Source organism: Gracilinanus agilis, chromosome 2 (assembly GCF_016433145.1).
Source record: "Gracilinanus agilis isolate LMUSP501 chromosome 2, AgileGrace, whole genome shotgun sequence".
Lineage (NCBI taxonomy): Eukaryota > Metazoa > Chordata > Mammalia > Didelphimorphia > Didelphidae > Gracilinanus > Gracilinanus agilis.
This window is the reverse complement of record NC_058131.1, coordinates 593,666,028-593,678,039: the sequence shown is the minus strand read 5'-3', so window position 1 is coordinate 593,678,039 and position 12,012 is coordinate 593,666,028. Positions and strand designations below refer to the sequence as shown.

The 12,012-nt window shown below is 33.7% G+C and overlaps 1 protein-coding gene across 1 annotated transcript in view; it reads left to right on the top strand.

Moving 5' to 3' along the window:
• The window catches only part of CHD2 (chromodomain helicase DNA binding protein 2), a 133,997-nt gene that overhangs the window by 59,090 nt on the left and 62,895 nt on the right, over positions 1–12,012 (top strand). The window contains exons 17-20 of the mRNA XM_044665431.1: positions 5,970–6,158; positions 7,861–8,023; positions 9,640–9,792; positions 11,925–11,996. Of these exons, the coding sequence (XP_044521366.1) occupies positions 5,970–6,158; positions 7,861–8,023; positions 9,640–9,792; positions 11,925–11,996 (577 nt within the window). The remainder of the gene's footprint in view (positions 1–5,969; positions 6,159–7,860; positions 8,024–9,639; positions 9,793–11,924; positions 11,997–12,012) is intronic.

Here is a 12,012-nt window from a genome sequence, read left to right as displayed (position 1 = left end):
CCACCTAATCTCTTTATATATCTCTGCTTATAATATTCACCTTTAGTTGTCTCCACTTTTATTCAAAATCAGAATAGTCCCTAAGGTGCTGACAGAAGAAGTAGAAATGGCACTAAAGAAAACAAAGGTGGGAAAAGCATCAGATTTGGATTAAGTATAGATAGAGGAAAATTATGTCAGAAGTGATACTTCTATAAAAGGAGGAAAAGATAAAGTAAGGAAAATAAGTTCAGACTTTAATGATAGCAAAAAAAAAAAATGATCGCGGGAACATTAGGCTATCAACATATATATGACTTTTCCATCTAATAATAGTAAGAGCTAGCATTTACATAGATCTCTTATAGTTTCTAAAAAGCTTTACAAATATTATTTGATCCTTACAACAACCAGGTAGTTGCTATTATCTCCATTTTACAGATGAGGAAAGTGAAATAGAGGTTAAGTGACATACTGAGGGTCATATAGCTAATAAATAATTGAGGCTAGATTTGAACTCACATATTCATGAATGTACTCTTCCACTTGGTTGCATCTGATACATATATAAATATTTAAATTCTATCTTCATCTTTATATCCTTGTTAATTTTTTAAAATGTTCTTGTTTGTTTTTTAGCTTCTTAAATCATTCTTATTCTCTTTTATTTTTTATTTTTTTAAAACCCTTACTTACTATCTTGGAGTCAATACTGTAGTAAGGGTAGGCAATGGGGGTCAAGTGACTTGCCAGGGTCACACAGCTGGGAAGTGTCTGAGGCCAGATTTGAACCTAGGACCTCCTGGCTCACAATCCACTGAGCTACCCAGCTGCTCCCCCTTATATTCTCTTTTAAAAGAATAATCTTTAGAGAGGAGGTAATTTATTTTATTAATTGTTCTTTCCTTGGTATTTATATTTATCTTTTCCTGTGTTTCTGTTGTTGGGAGTATTTGCAAGCTGAATTTTTTGCTCTTTTTTTTTTTTTTTTTTAAAACCTATATCTTCCATCTTAGAATCAATATTAAGTATTGGTTCTAAGGCAGAAAAGTGGTAAGGGTTAGGCAGTGGGAGTGAAGTGATTTGCCCAGTATCACACAGCAATTAAGTGTCTGAGGGCAGTTTTGAACCTCTCTTCTTAAGGCCTGTCTCTCTATCCACTGAACCACCTAGTTGCTCCCTGCTCATATCAATTTAATTTTTTTGTAGGAGTACAACTACGTCTCTTTTATTGAACATCCATCTTTTTTCTTGATCATTTGGCTCAGGTTTTTTTGGTATGTCATTTTGGGTTGCATCTTTAACTCTTTGCTTGTAGGAATATGGTTATTAAATTTGCTTAAGAAGTTGTTAAGTATAGAATAGTGCTGTCTTATTTGACTTTCCTTTCCTTTTGAAGATCTTTATTATGGCTGCTTGTAGAATATGTTGTTTGGCATTGGGATTGTTAAATTTAGCCACTCTGTGTTGAAACTGGAAGCATGTGATTTTTTTTCTGGAGGCAGTTTGTGTATTGTTTAGATTGGTGTTTTGTTTTCTGTGTTTATAAGGTCCAGGCAAGTTTTCTTGTATTATTTCTTTTATTGTAATGTTCAGGTTTTTAACTTGCCATCATTTCCTGGGAGGCCTGTGATCTTTCAGTTGTTTTTGATCATGCTGCCTTCAAGATCAATTGTTTTTACTTGTATAGAAACAATATATTCTTTTAGCATTATTACCTTTTGTTTTTCTCTTCTTCTGATAGTTTTTTCTTCATTATGTTTGTATTCTGGAACAATTTTTCCCTATTTGCTTCTTTGCGGAGTATTTGCTAACATGGATTCTAATTTTTCTATGTTCATTATTTCTGCTGTTCAGGTCATAGGTTCTGATATTTGGTCTCTTCTCAATTATTGTTATTTTACGCTTTTTATTTTTCTTTTGAACAGTTTAGGAACATCATCTTTTCCATGCTCTTTTGGGATTCCACAGGGTTTGTTTGCCATCTCACCAGATGGTTTAGTTTACTTTGCCTTATTTATAATATCATGGAGTGGTCTGTAATCTTTTTTAATGTTTTAATTCATTCTCATTTATCTGCTTGAACTTTAGATTTTTAAATGGAATTTGTTTCCTTTTGAAATTTTAGTGATTTTAGCTTTTTTTTTTTACTTATATTCCCTCTTAGTAATTTTCTGATTCTTTCCCTCTTTGAGATGGGGTATGTACCCTTGGAGCTTGAATGCAAAGCTGCTTCATCCTTTTTCAGTATTTGGAGAATTTACTTTTCAAGCAGGTTTTGGCAAATGAAGTAAAATAATGATCCCCATTTTTACTATCTCACAAGTGACTGATGTAAAGAATATGTATCATTTTGTTTACTTTGTTGATTATGAAAAGGATTTATCTCTGTAGAACAAAACATTGCCTCACAGGCTCTTTTACAACAAAGTGTTCTCCATCCACACATCAAGATCATTTAAGTTTCCTTAGAAGAGTTAATAACAGAAATTATTGTTTAATAACTGACAAGTAAACATCAGGTGAGGCAAAAAATAGGGAAATGTTTTTTAAAAAAATTTTCATGACTATGATGGCAGAGGCCCAGTGCAAAGGCAATCAGTAAATCAATACACACATATTATGTGCCCACTATATGATTGAGATACAAATACAATGAAAGAAACAATCCCTATTCCTCTGGAATTTATATTCTAATTAGAGAGACAAGGCAATATATAGAGATAATACAAAGTAATTAAATGAAGAATAGTTTAAAAGGAAAGGCACTTCCTTTGAAAAGATTTGAAGAGAATAGGAATGATTCATATAGAATGTGGTACTTGAGCTTAGTTTTGAAGGAAGAGGAGAATTCTATGAGGCAGAGTTGAGAAGGGAGTATATCGTAGGTCTGGGGGACAGCTAGTCCAGTGGTACAGAGATGGGAGACATGGTATGTGTGAACAATAGAATCCACTTTGGCAGAATTACAAGGTTAATACACAGTGAGGCTAGAAAGATAGGTTGGGACGAAATTTGAAAAGGTTCTAAAATCTAAGCAGATTTGTCTATGCTTAAGGAAAATTACTTTGGCAGCAGCATGGAAAATGAACTGAGGTGAAAGAGACTTAAATGGACCCTCTGAGAAAGAGCCTATGGCAATAACATAAGCATGAAGTAAGGAAGGCCTGGATTATGGTGATAGCTATGTGAATAGTAATTAAGGGGTAAGTGGTGAGAGAGATTATGGAGGTTGAAACATCAAGATTTGGCAACTTGTTTGAATTTGTGAGGTGAATAAAAGTAAGGAGCCAAGGATAATCCTGGAAGAATGGTGGTGCTTTGAAAGAAATAAGGATACTTGGAGAAAGAGTGAATTTTGGAGGAAAGAAACTGAGTTCTGTTTTGGATATATTGAGTTCTTGGTTACTACAATAAACTAATCACAATCTTGGGAAACTCAAATAATCAGTGCATTTTTATAGTTTAGTTTTGTGAAAAAGAGAAATAATGACTGCTGATCAGTTATTTATTTAAAATAACAACTCTAGGGTAGTGTAAGGTTAATTTAGATTAAACTTTTTCTTATCTTTTCTATACCTGTAGTGCTGTATGAATTAGTAATATTTATGTTAAGATGACCCCCCAGAATTTCTTCTGATGAATCATGAAAGAAAAATAAATTATTGAATATATTTTGTGTTGAAAAGTAAAAAAGTAAATCAAGAGCTGGTCTCAGAGATGAGGTGGCCTAGGTTAAAATCTCACTGCTTTTCTTTCCTCTTTTTTTTTTTTAATTCAAAGCAAAGACTTTAATGAAATAGCATAAGTAAGAAAAGCAGCAACCAGTGTATCTCTCCCACCTCCCCACCCCCCATGTATATAGGTCAGTAGAAAGAGAGGATACCTGTATGGACTATATGTAGGGAACATGTGTAATCGGGTCCAGTGTGGAGGCCTACCTAATACTTCCTGGATACTGATGTCTTCCAGTGATGCTAGAGCTGTTCCCACTGGAATTTACTCATTAGTTTTTTTCTTAACTCACCTTCTGTCTTAGAATCCTTGGGTACCAAGGCAGAAGAACAATAAGGACTAAAAATCTTACCTCTTAAATAAATTGGTGCAAGTCACTTAACCTCTCACTGCCTTTGATGGCTCTATAGGTCTATTTCAGAATAGCTGATCTTCATTGGATGAAGGAATTTCATTACCTAGAATTCCCATCATTAATGAAATAATAATTCCAGACCAAAAACAAAACAAAAAAAATTTTTATTGTGCATTTCATCTTTTAATGCTTTAGACACTGGTAGTTATCATATGATGCACATTATTTAGAAGGGAAAGTAAATCTTACAAAATCTTGATCATTTGTTTCTAAGATTAATCTTGTGGGGGCAGCTAGGTGAGTCAGTGGATTGAGAGCCAGGGCTAGAGACAGGATGTCCTGGGTTCAGATCTACCTGTCTCTGGGTTCAGATCTAATCAGATACTGCCTAGCTGTGTCCACCCTGGGCAGGTCACTTAACCCCAAATGCCTAACCCTTATCACTCTTCTGTCTTTAATCTAATACACAGTATTTTTTTTAAACCATTAACTTCTGTGTATTGGCTCATTGGTGGAAGAGTGGTAAGGGTGGGCAATGGGGGTCAAGTGACTTGCTCAGGGTCACACAGCTGGGAAATGTCTGAGGCAGGATTTGAACCTAGGACCTCACGTCTCTAGGCCTGACTCTCAATCCACTGAGCTACCCAGCTGCCCCCACATGGTATTGATTCTAAGATGGAAGGTAAGAGTTTTAAAAAAGCTAATCTGGCTTATAGCTAATTGTAATATGCTGTTCCATATTTACAAAGATAAACCCATATTTGCTTTGAATTATTTGTTTTCTGTAGTTGTGATAGTTGTGTTGATTTATCTATATAGTTCTGCTTGGCAATATGTGTTCCTCAGACCATGGAATAGTTTTAATGGTTTATTAAGTACTGTGTTTGATTATAGAACAGTGATCAGGCCCACAAATTCGACTTCAGTTAATATATTTCAGCCAACATTTCTTAATCTCCTTTAGTATGTAAAGGCACTGTGTTCTGACTGAGCTGAGTGGGCATAACAACATCGAGGCAGGACATCTTCTAAGAGTGTTATAATTTTCTCATTTCTTTTTTGACCATTTTAAATCAAAGTACTTCATATTATTAAATAATTTTACATTTATTTTAATTCCTCTGTTAGTTTTTAGACCCAGTATCCCTATCCTGAATTCCTGTAATAGTCCCTGTCAGCCTCACCAAAAATCATGATTTGGTTTAGTTACTGAGCTCAGGCTAGTTTTAGCTGTATAATTTTGGATAAGTGTATATGAACTTTCTAAATTAAATTTGGCCTTTGGGTTTTTGCTGTGTTCCCAAATTCTATTGATATTAAAGATAACCAGTTTTGTAGTTTTGTATGTGCTTTTGTTTGACTTATTGCAGATACACTCCTTTAAACTTTCCCTCCAGGAACAATATGGGTTTTTCATGATAATTACATTTTTTAAGTAACAACTGAAATTTTAGTAGTGTGTCTGATGTTTTCAGTTCTTTTTTCCCCAAGCAAATTACCATTTGTGAAAAAATTATAGGTCACTATAATTTTTCTTCATAAAATTTTTATAATCACTTTCCACATTCATTTTTATGATCCTATATAACAGAAATATGCTAGTCTCAGTAATTTGATTATTTCATGAATCAAATGTTAACTCTTTAGGTAATCCAGAGTGTTATAGTGGTTTTCTGATTCATGCTCAGATGTTGAATAATTTTTTGCTTCATTCCAGTTTCATTTTTTGATCTTCTAGTCTTATTTTTTTTTTTCTATTAGAAATCAAATAATTTTATTCTGGTTAGTTAACTTTTTCAGAGGTTAATTTCACAACCAGAAAATTTAAAGTGCTTGTTAGAAATCCAAATAGAAGAAATATATTTTCTCCATATAATTTAAAATTAAATTCTATCCACAGGTTTGAATTTTGGGAAGATTTTGAAGATGACCATGGAAAGGGGAGAGAGAATGGTTATCAGAGCCTTCATAAGGTTCTAGAGCCTTTCCTTCTTCGAAGAGTAAAAAAGGATGTGGAAAAATCACTTCCAGCCAAAGTGGAACAGATTCTCAGGGTGGAGATGTCTGTTCTTCAGAAGCAGTATTATAAGTAAGTTATTTCATGAATCGACTGTTAAATAGTATTGAGGCTGTAGGTAGAAATGAGAGTTGTACACTGAAGCCTTCATTTGGGTAACTCTAATGAAAATCTTGCTTTGCTTTTTTATTTTTAGCAGTGCTGAGTAATGATAGTTTTTTTCCCTTCTCCTTTTTTGTTAGCACAAGTGAGAATAAGCACCATTCTATTCTTACTTAATGGCCCAAAGTGTATCCCAATTCCTAGAGAAATAATAATGCTTCCTCTTTCTTTCTCCCTTGCCCCAGAAAGCAGATCATTCTATTTTGAAGAATATTCATCCATTCTTGGAATTGGTACAAAGGGAGGGAAATCTTTTCTTTCTCAAAGTACTCTGTGCAACAGATTTAACACAGAGGGATTAGTGTCCTTAGTTTAAGTTCTTTTGTAGGATAGTTTATAGTGATGTAGGATGTGGGTTCCATAATTTAAAACTTTATCTTAAAAGTTTTGGCCTGGTTATTTATATTTGAATAATAATGTTTTAAAATTAGAAGTCTCCATTGAAATAAAAAAATGAAAAAAAGAAGCATTCCATTTAGAGTTATGCTTTGTTAATAATTAGCACACTTCAAAAGAAAGTACTATTTTTTCTCTCTGCTTTTGTTGCTCACAACCTACCAGAATTTGGAGTCCAATATTTTTCAGTTGTTTTGACATAGAAAAGATTATAGTCCTTAGTGAAAAACAAACAACAAACCTTATAAAATCTATGTCTATACACAGTGAACATAGAAAGAGGGGGAAAATCAAATACTGGAAATAGGCTGAAATTGAGTCAGTTTTCCCAGTTTATCTCTTTTGGAGGATCTCTTTAACTTAAAATAGGCTGACCTTCCAGTTAACCTGAGATTTAGAAAGAATTTTTCTTTAGTTCATTTTGTTCTTGCCTACTCTATTTTTTTTTGTTGTTTTTTAATGCTGCTGTTCTCATTTTTGTTTTTACTTTTTGAGGGAAAGAAGAAAGTAGGGGTGCCAAGAAGTTTCAGAAAGCAGTAAAAGGAATGACAGGAAAAATAAGAAGTTAGAGAGGGTGGCATAATTGTGTACATTTTCAACCCAATATGGCCAGATCATAATATTCAATAGTTATGCTAAATATACTATTTTTTGTGGGGGGGATACAGAATAGGTTTAGAATAGGTTCTAAATTTATTATTCTAGGTTTTGGAAATATGGAAACCCTTTGTTCTTGATTGATCTTTATTAAGATAACTTGAGGGACAAACTTCATGTTTCATTTTAAAACTTAATGTAAACCATCATGGTTGTGAAGTTTAGATGGCTAAATAAAATGATGTATATGATTATAGTTATAAATGAGTAGGAAAAGCAATCATATTCTCTCCCTATCTCCTTTTTCTCTTTCTTGAGAATTTTTTCCATTTTCCTTTCCCTATTGGCCCATTATATCTTTTTTTTAAATCTTAGCTTCCACCTTAGAATCAATACTACATATTGGTTCCAAGGCAGAAGGAGCAGTAAAGACTAGGCAGTGGGGATTAAGTGACTTGCTCAGAGTTACACAAAGTTAGGAAGTATCTGAGTCCAGAATTGAACCCAATACCTTTTGTCTCCAGGCCTGGCTCTCTATCCACCAAGCTACCTTGCTGCCCCTAGACCTATTATATTTTAAAATTTGACCAGAGAATTATATTACTAACATTTTCTGCAGGTGGATTTTGACCAGAAATTATAAGGCCCTCTCCAAAGGGACAAGAGGCAGCACATCTGGTTTCCTCAATATTGTGATGGAACTGAAAAAATGCTGTAACCATTGCTACCTGATTAAGCCTCCTGAAGAGAATGAACGTGAAAATGGTCAAGAAATTCTGCTGGTGGGTAGTTACTCTATGCATAATTTGTCCATTAAAAAAATAAAATCTACAATAAATACCTGCTTATTCTAGTTACTTTTAACTTAATTCCTTCCTCCTTTATACTCTTAGAAATTTGGTTTGGGGGAAGCTTTTTTTTTCTGATGAAGACTTTTAAACTAATTAAACGAAATTATCTGTTTAAAATAGCTAAAGAAGAAAATAAACTTGTGGATTCTTTTTTAAGGACTTAAGTCATTAGTTAAAAATGCTTTCAAGAATTATTCTGAGTACCTTCTTTATACTTAGCTTAAGTGTTGTGGGAAATAAAAAAATACAACAAATAGTTCATTGAGGACAAGGGACTCCTATTATTTTCCAGAGATGCCAAGATTTACATAGATTTTTAAAATTAAGAGAATTGAGATAGAGTACATAGTAAGTTGCTTAGTGACTGTAAGTGCCAAAATATATATAATTAAAGAATATGGAGAAGAAATATTCTGAACAGTTAGAATGGTGAGAATGTAGTAATTAAAGAAGGCTTTATGAAAGATGAGAGTGTACAGGAAATGGATCTTGAAAAACTTGAAGAATTCAGGTAGCCAAAGATTTTTGTGTTTAAGGAATATTAAAAAAATTGTATATGTAAAGTTAAGCAATTGGGTCAAGAACTTAATTTTATAAACTTTTATAACTTAAGTAGGAGGAAAATACAGGGGCTTGATCAAGGAAATGTTTCAGAAAGATTAACCTTGGTCATCCAAAATAGAGTAGAGATGGGAAAGACAAAAAAACAAAACAAAACAACTTCAAGATAGCAGTTAATAAACTAAGATTCTAATCTGAGTGCAAAATTATGAGGATTTTGACTAGAGTGGTGGCAGTAGGTATATTGAATAGATTTTTTTTTTTAAAGAAACTACAAAATTTGGTGAAAGAAGGGTTTAGGGTAAAGGAGACAATGAATGAATAACCCTTTGTCTATAACCTAGTAGAATGGAAGAATTATAGTACTAGTGATGTAGTTGAGACAACTGGGAAGAGAATCTTATTTTGAGAGAGGAAGATAATTGATTCAGTTTTCAGTATGTTAAGTGTTTGCAGATAGTTGAATATGAAAGGTTTGATGTCCTTTAGGCATTGGCAAATATAAGATAAGGGCACAGTGAGAGAAGTCATAAGTTAGGGGAGATTAGTTTGGGGAGTTATTCTCATTGAGATGATGGAAACTATGAAGATGATCAATGATTGATGGGTGAAATCTGGGAATTATTAAAGGCAAGAAGAGAAGAAAAAGTTTCCCAAATTAGGCCCAAGGAAATACAATATAACATTGAAATCATAAAGGTGACAGTTTAAAAAAAATGTTGACCACTGCTGTCAAATACTCTAGAAAGTTTGAAAAGTAAGAACAAAGATCACTAGATTGGTTACTTTCTTAAGAATATTTTTACTAGAGTTGTGATGGTAGAAGTCAAATTTTAAGAGGATTATGGAGGGGTATAGGCTGGTCTCAAACCAGATTACATAAAAAGCATCTATGAGAAGAAGAATCCTTTGAATTCAAGCAGTTTTATTTATAAAAATAGGGAAATCTTTCAACCTCATGATTGGAATGACTTTTAGTTCTTCAGTCCCTGATCAGGAGCAGTGGGAAGCTGATCCTCTTAGACAAACTATTAACAAGACTTCGAGAGAGAGGGAACAGAGTTCTGATCTTCTCCCAAATGGTGAGGATGTTGGATATCCTGGCTGAATACCTGACTATTAAGCATTATCCTTTCCAGGTAAGGATGTTCAGTAATTCAGGCTGCAGACTTTCAAGGATGCATGCATGCATGCTCAAAATACTAAACTGACCAATGGTGGAAAATATCAGTATTCTTTTAACTGTTTGGAATCTAGAAGTATGTCTTAGAAGGGCCCTTACTCCTTAATAAAATACTCATATGAAGGTCCCTCTTTTTGATTTGAGAGAGAAAAAATAAATACATGTTAAGTGGGCTTGCTTCTTACCTCTCTAAACAATGACGCAGAGAAATTGGTTGTGTGATGTGGGAATCTCAAGAAATATATTACAAAAATCAGAACAAAAAAAGTGATAGGGAATGTTATTTTATACATTTTTAACAAACTTGGCATTGAATCTGGAGATAGCCTACTTCAAGCTGTTTTTAAAAAAAATTAGTCCAGTGACACCTAGAAATAGTTTTTGAATAGAATGTGAACTGTTTAATGACTTTTTTTTAACTGACAAATATTCAGGTATGTCTTCCTGAGATTTGCTCAGAAAAAAAAAAATCTTGTTATGTGGGCTTTAGTGGATTCTGGTAGAGATTTTTCTGATCTATTTATTGTGCTTTATTTAGTAAATAGATGACATATTAAATGTTTTTGTTTTTTACAGTGGGTCGAGTTAAAGATTTGTTTCTAACTTTTTTGACTTTGACTGGAATGACAATCTTAAAAACTAGTATCATATTTTATATACATTAGTTTTAAAGGAACTTTTGAGTCAGTAGGTATCAGCTTTTCCCTTCTTAAATCCTGCCCTCAGACTCACTAGCAGATCCTCTTTCAAAATGTTCAGAACAACACTATTTAGAATTCCTAGTCTTATGCTATTCTTCTTTAATAATTTTCTTTCAGTAGTGTTTTATAGTATAGCTAACATTGGGAAAAAGTAACATACCACAGAAATAGGTTTTCTCAACATACTTGACTCTTTCATTGCTTTTACTTTGGTGATTTATTGGATTCCAAATAAAATTAGAAGGTAATCTTATCCTCTTTGTGAAACAATCATGTTTTCTCTGTGTGAGAGCTGAGGGGTGGAACCCATTCCTTTCTAGTTCTTGTGCCATAGTAGCTTAAGTCATTAGTTTATCTCCATTACTAGCAGCAATGTAATGGATTTTTTTGATATCAGAATGTAGAATATGATACTGTAGATCATGTTTCCTCTTGGCTAAAAAATCAAGTGGAATTTGTATTCTGAGGAGGAAAAGGAATTAAGTTTTAAGGTGATGATATGGTCAGAATAAAGAATAGCAGACTAGGAGAGCCAGGCCTAGAGAGAGACAGGAGGTCCTAGGTTCAAACCCGGCCTCAGCCACTTCCCAGCTGTGTGACCCTGGGCAAGTCACTTGACCCCCATTGCCCACCCTTACCAATCTTCCACCTATGAGACAATACACCGAAGTACAAGGGTTTAAAAAAAAAAAAAAAGAATAGCAGACTAGGAATTTTGTGGTTTAGGTTTTTCCTGTCTTTTCTATCACTTTGGTGTAATTCACTTTAATTTCTCTAGACTTAGTTCCATCAAGATAATAGCTATCCTATCAATCTCATATGAAATCTGAGGTAGAAATAAAGGTAAAAGGGCTTCATAAAAGTTAAACTTCATGTCATGTAAGCAATGTGTGTGTGTGTGTATATAAATGGTATTTACACTGGTGTAATAAAAACTATCACAAATAAAATTATTATTATTTGCTTAAATGTGTCTCAAGCTTAGCAAGGTTTCCTTGCTAAGAAAAATCATTATCAGCTGAATTGTTTCTGACCTCAAACTTTTTTGGTGTCTACAGATATAATTAAAACAAAGCAGTTAAGCAAGGGTTAAGTTGCTATGATTTTCCTCATAGGTTTTAGTGTAATGTCTGATCCTCTGATAAGCCTAAGAGAGAACATTTTGAATAAGAGCCTCTCAGCTATGATTTTGTAACAAGAGATCCCCTGTCAGGGAGTATGCTGCCTAAGCAGAGTCCTTACTTACATGGTCTTGACCAGAACATTTGAGCTATTTTTAATCTGTGTCTAGTGGGGACAAATGAAGGTTGTAAGCCTGTAGTGTTTTCTGCTTTTGGTGCAGCTGGTCTTCCTTGACTGTTAATTCTCTGCTGATTTATTTCTACAGCGTCTGGATGGTTCAATTAAGGGAGAAATCCGAAAGCAGGCACTGGACCACTTCAATGCAGATGGATCTGAGGTATAGCATTCTCTCT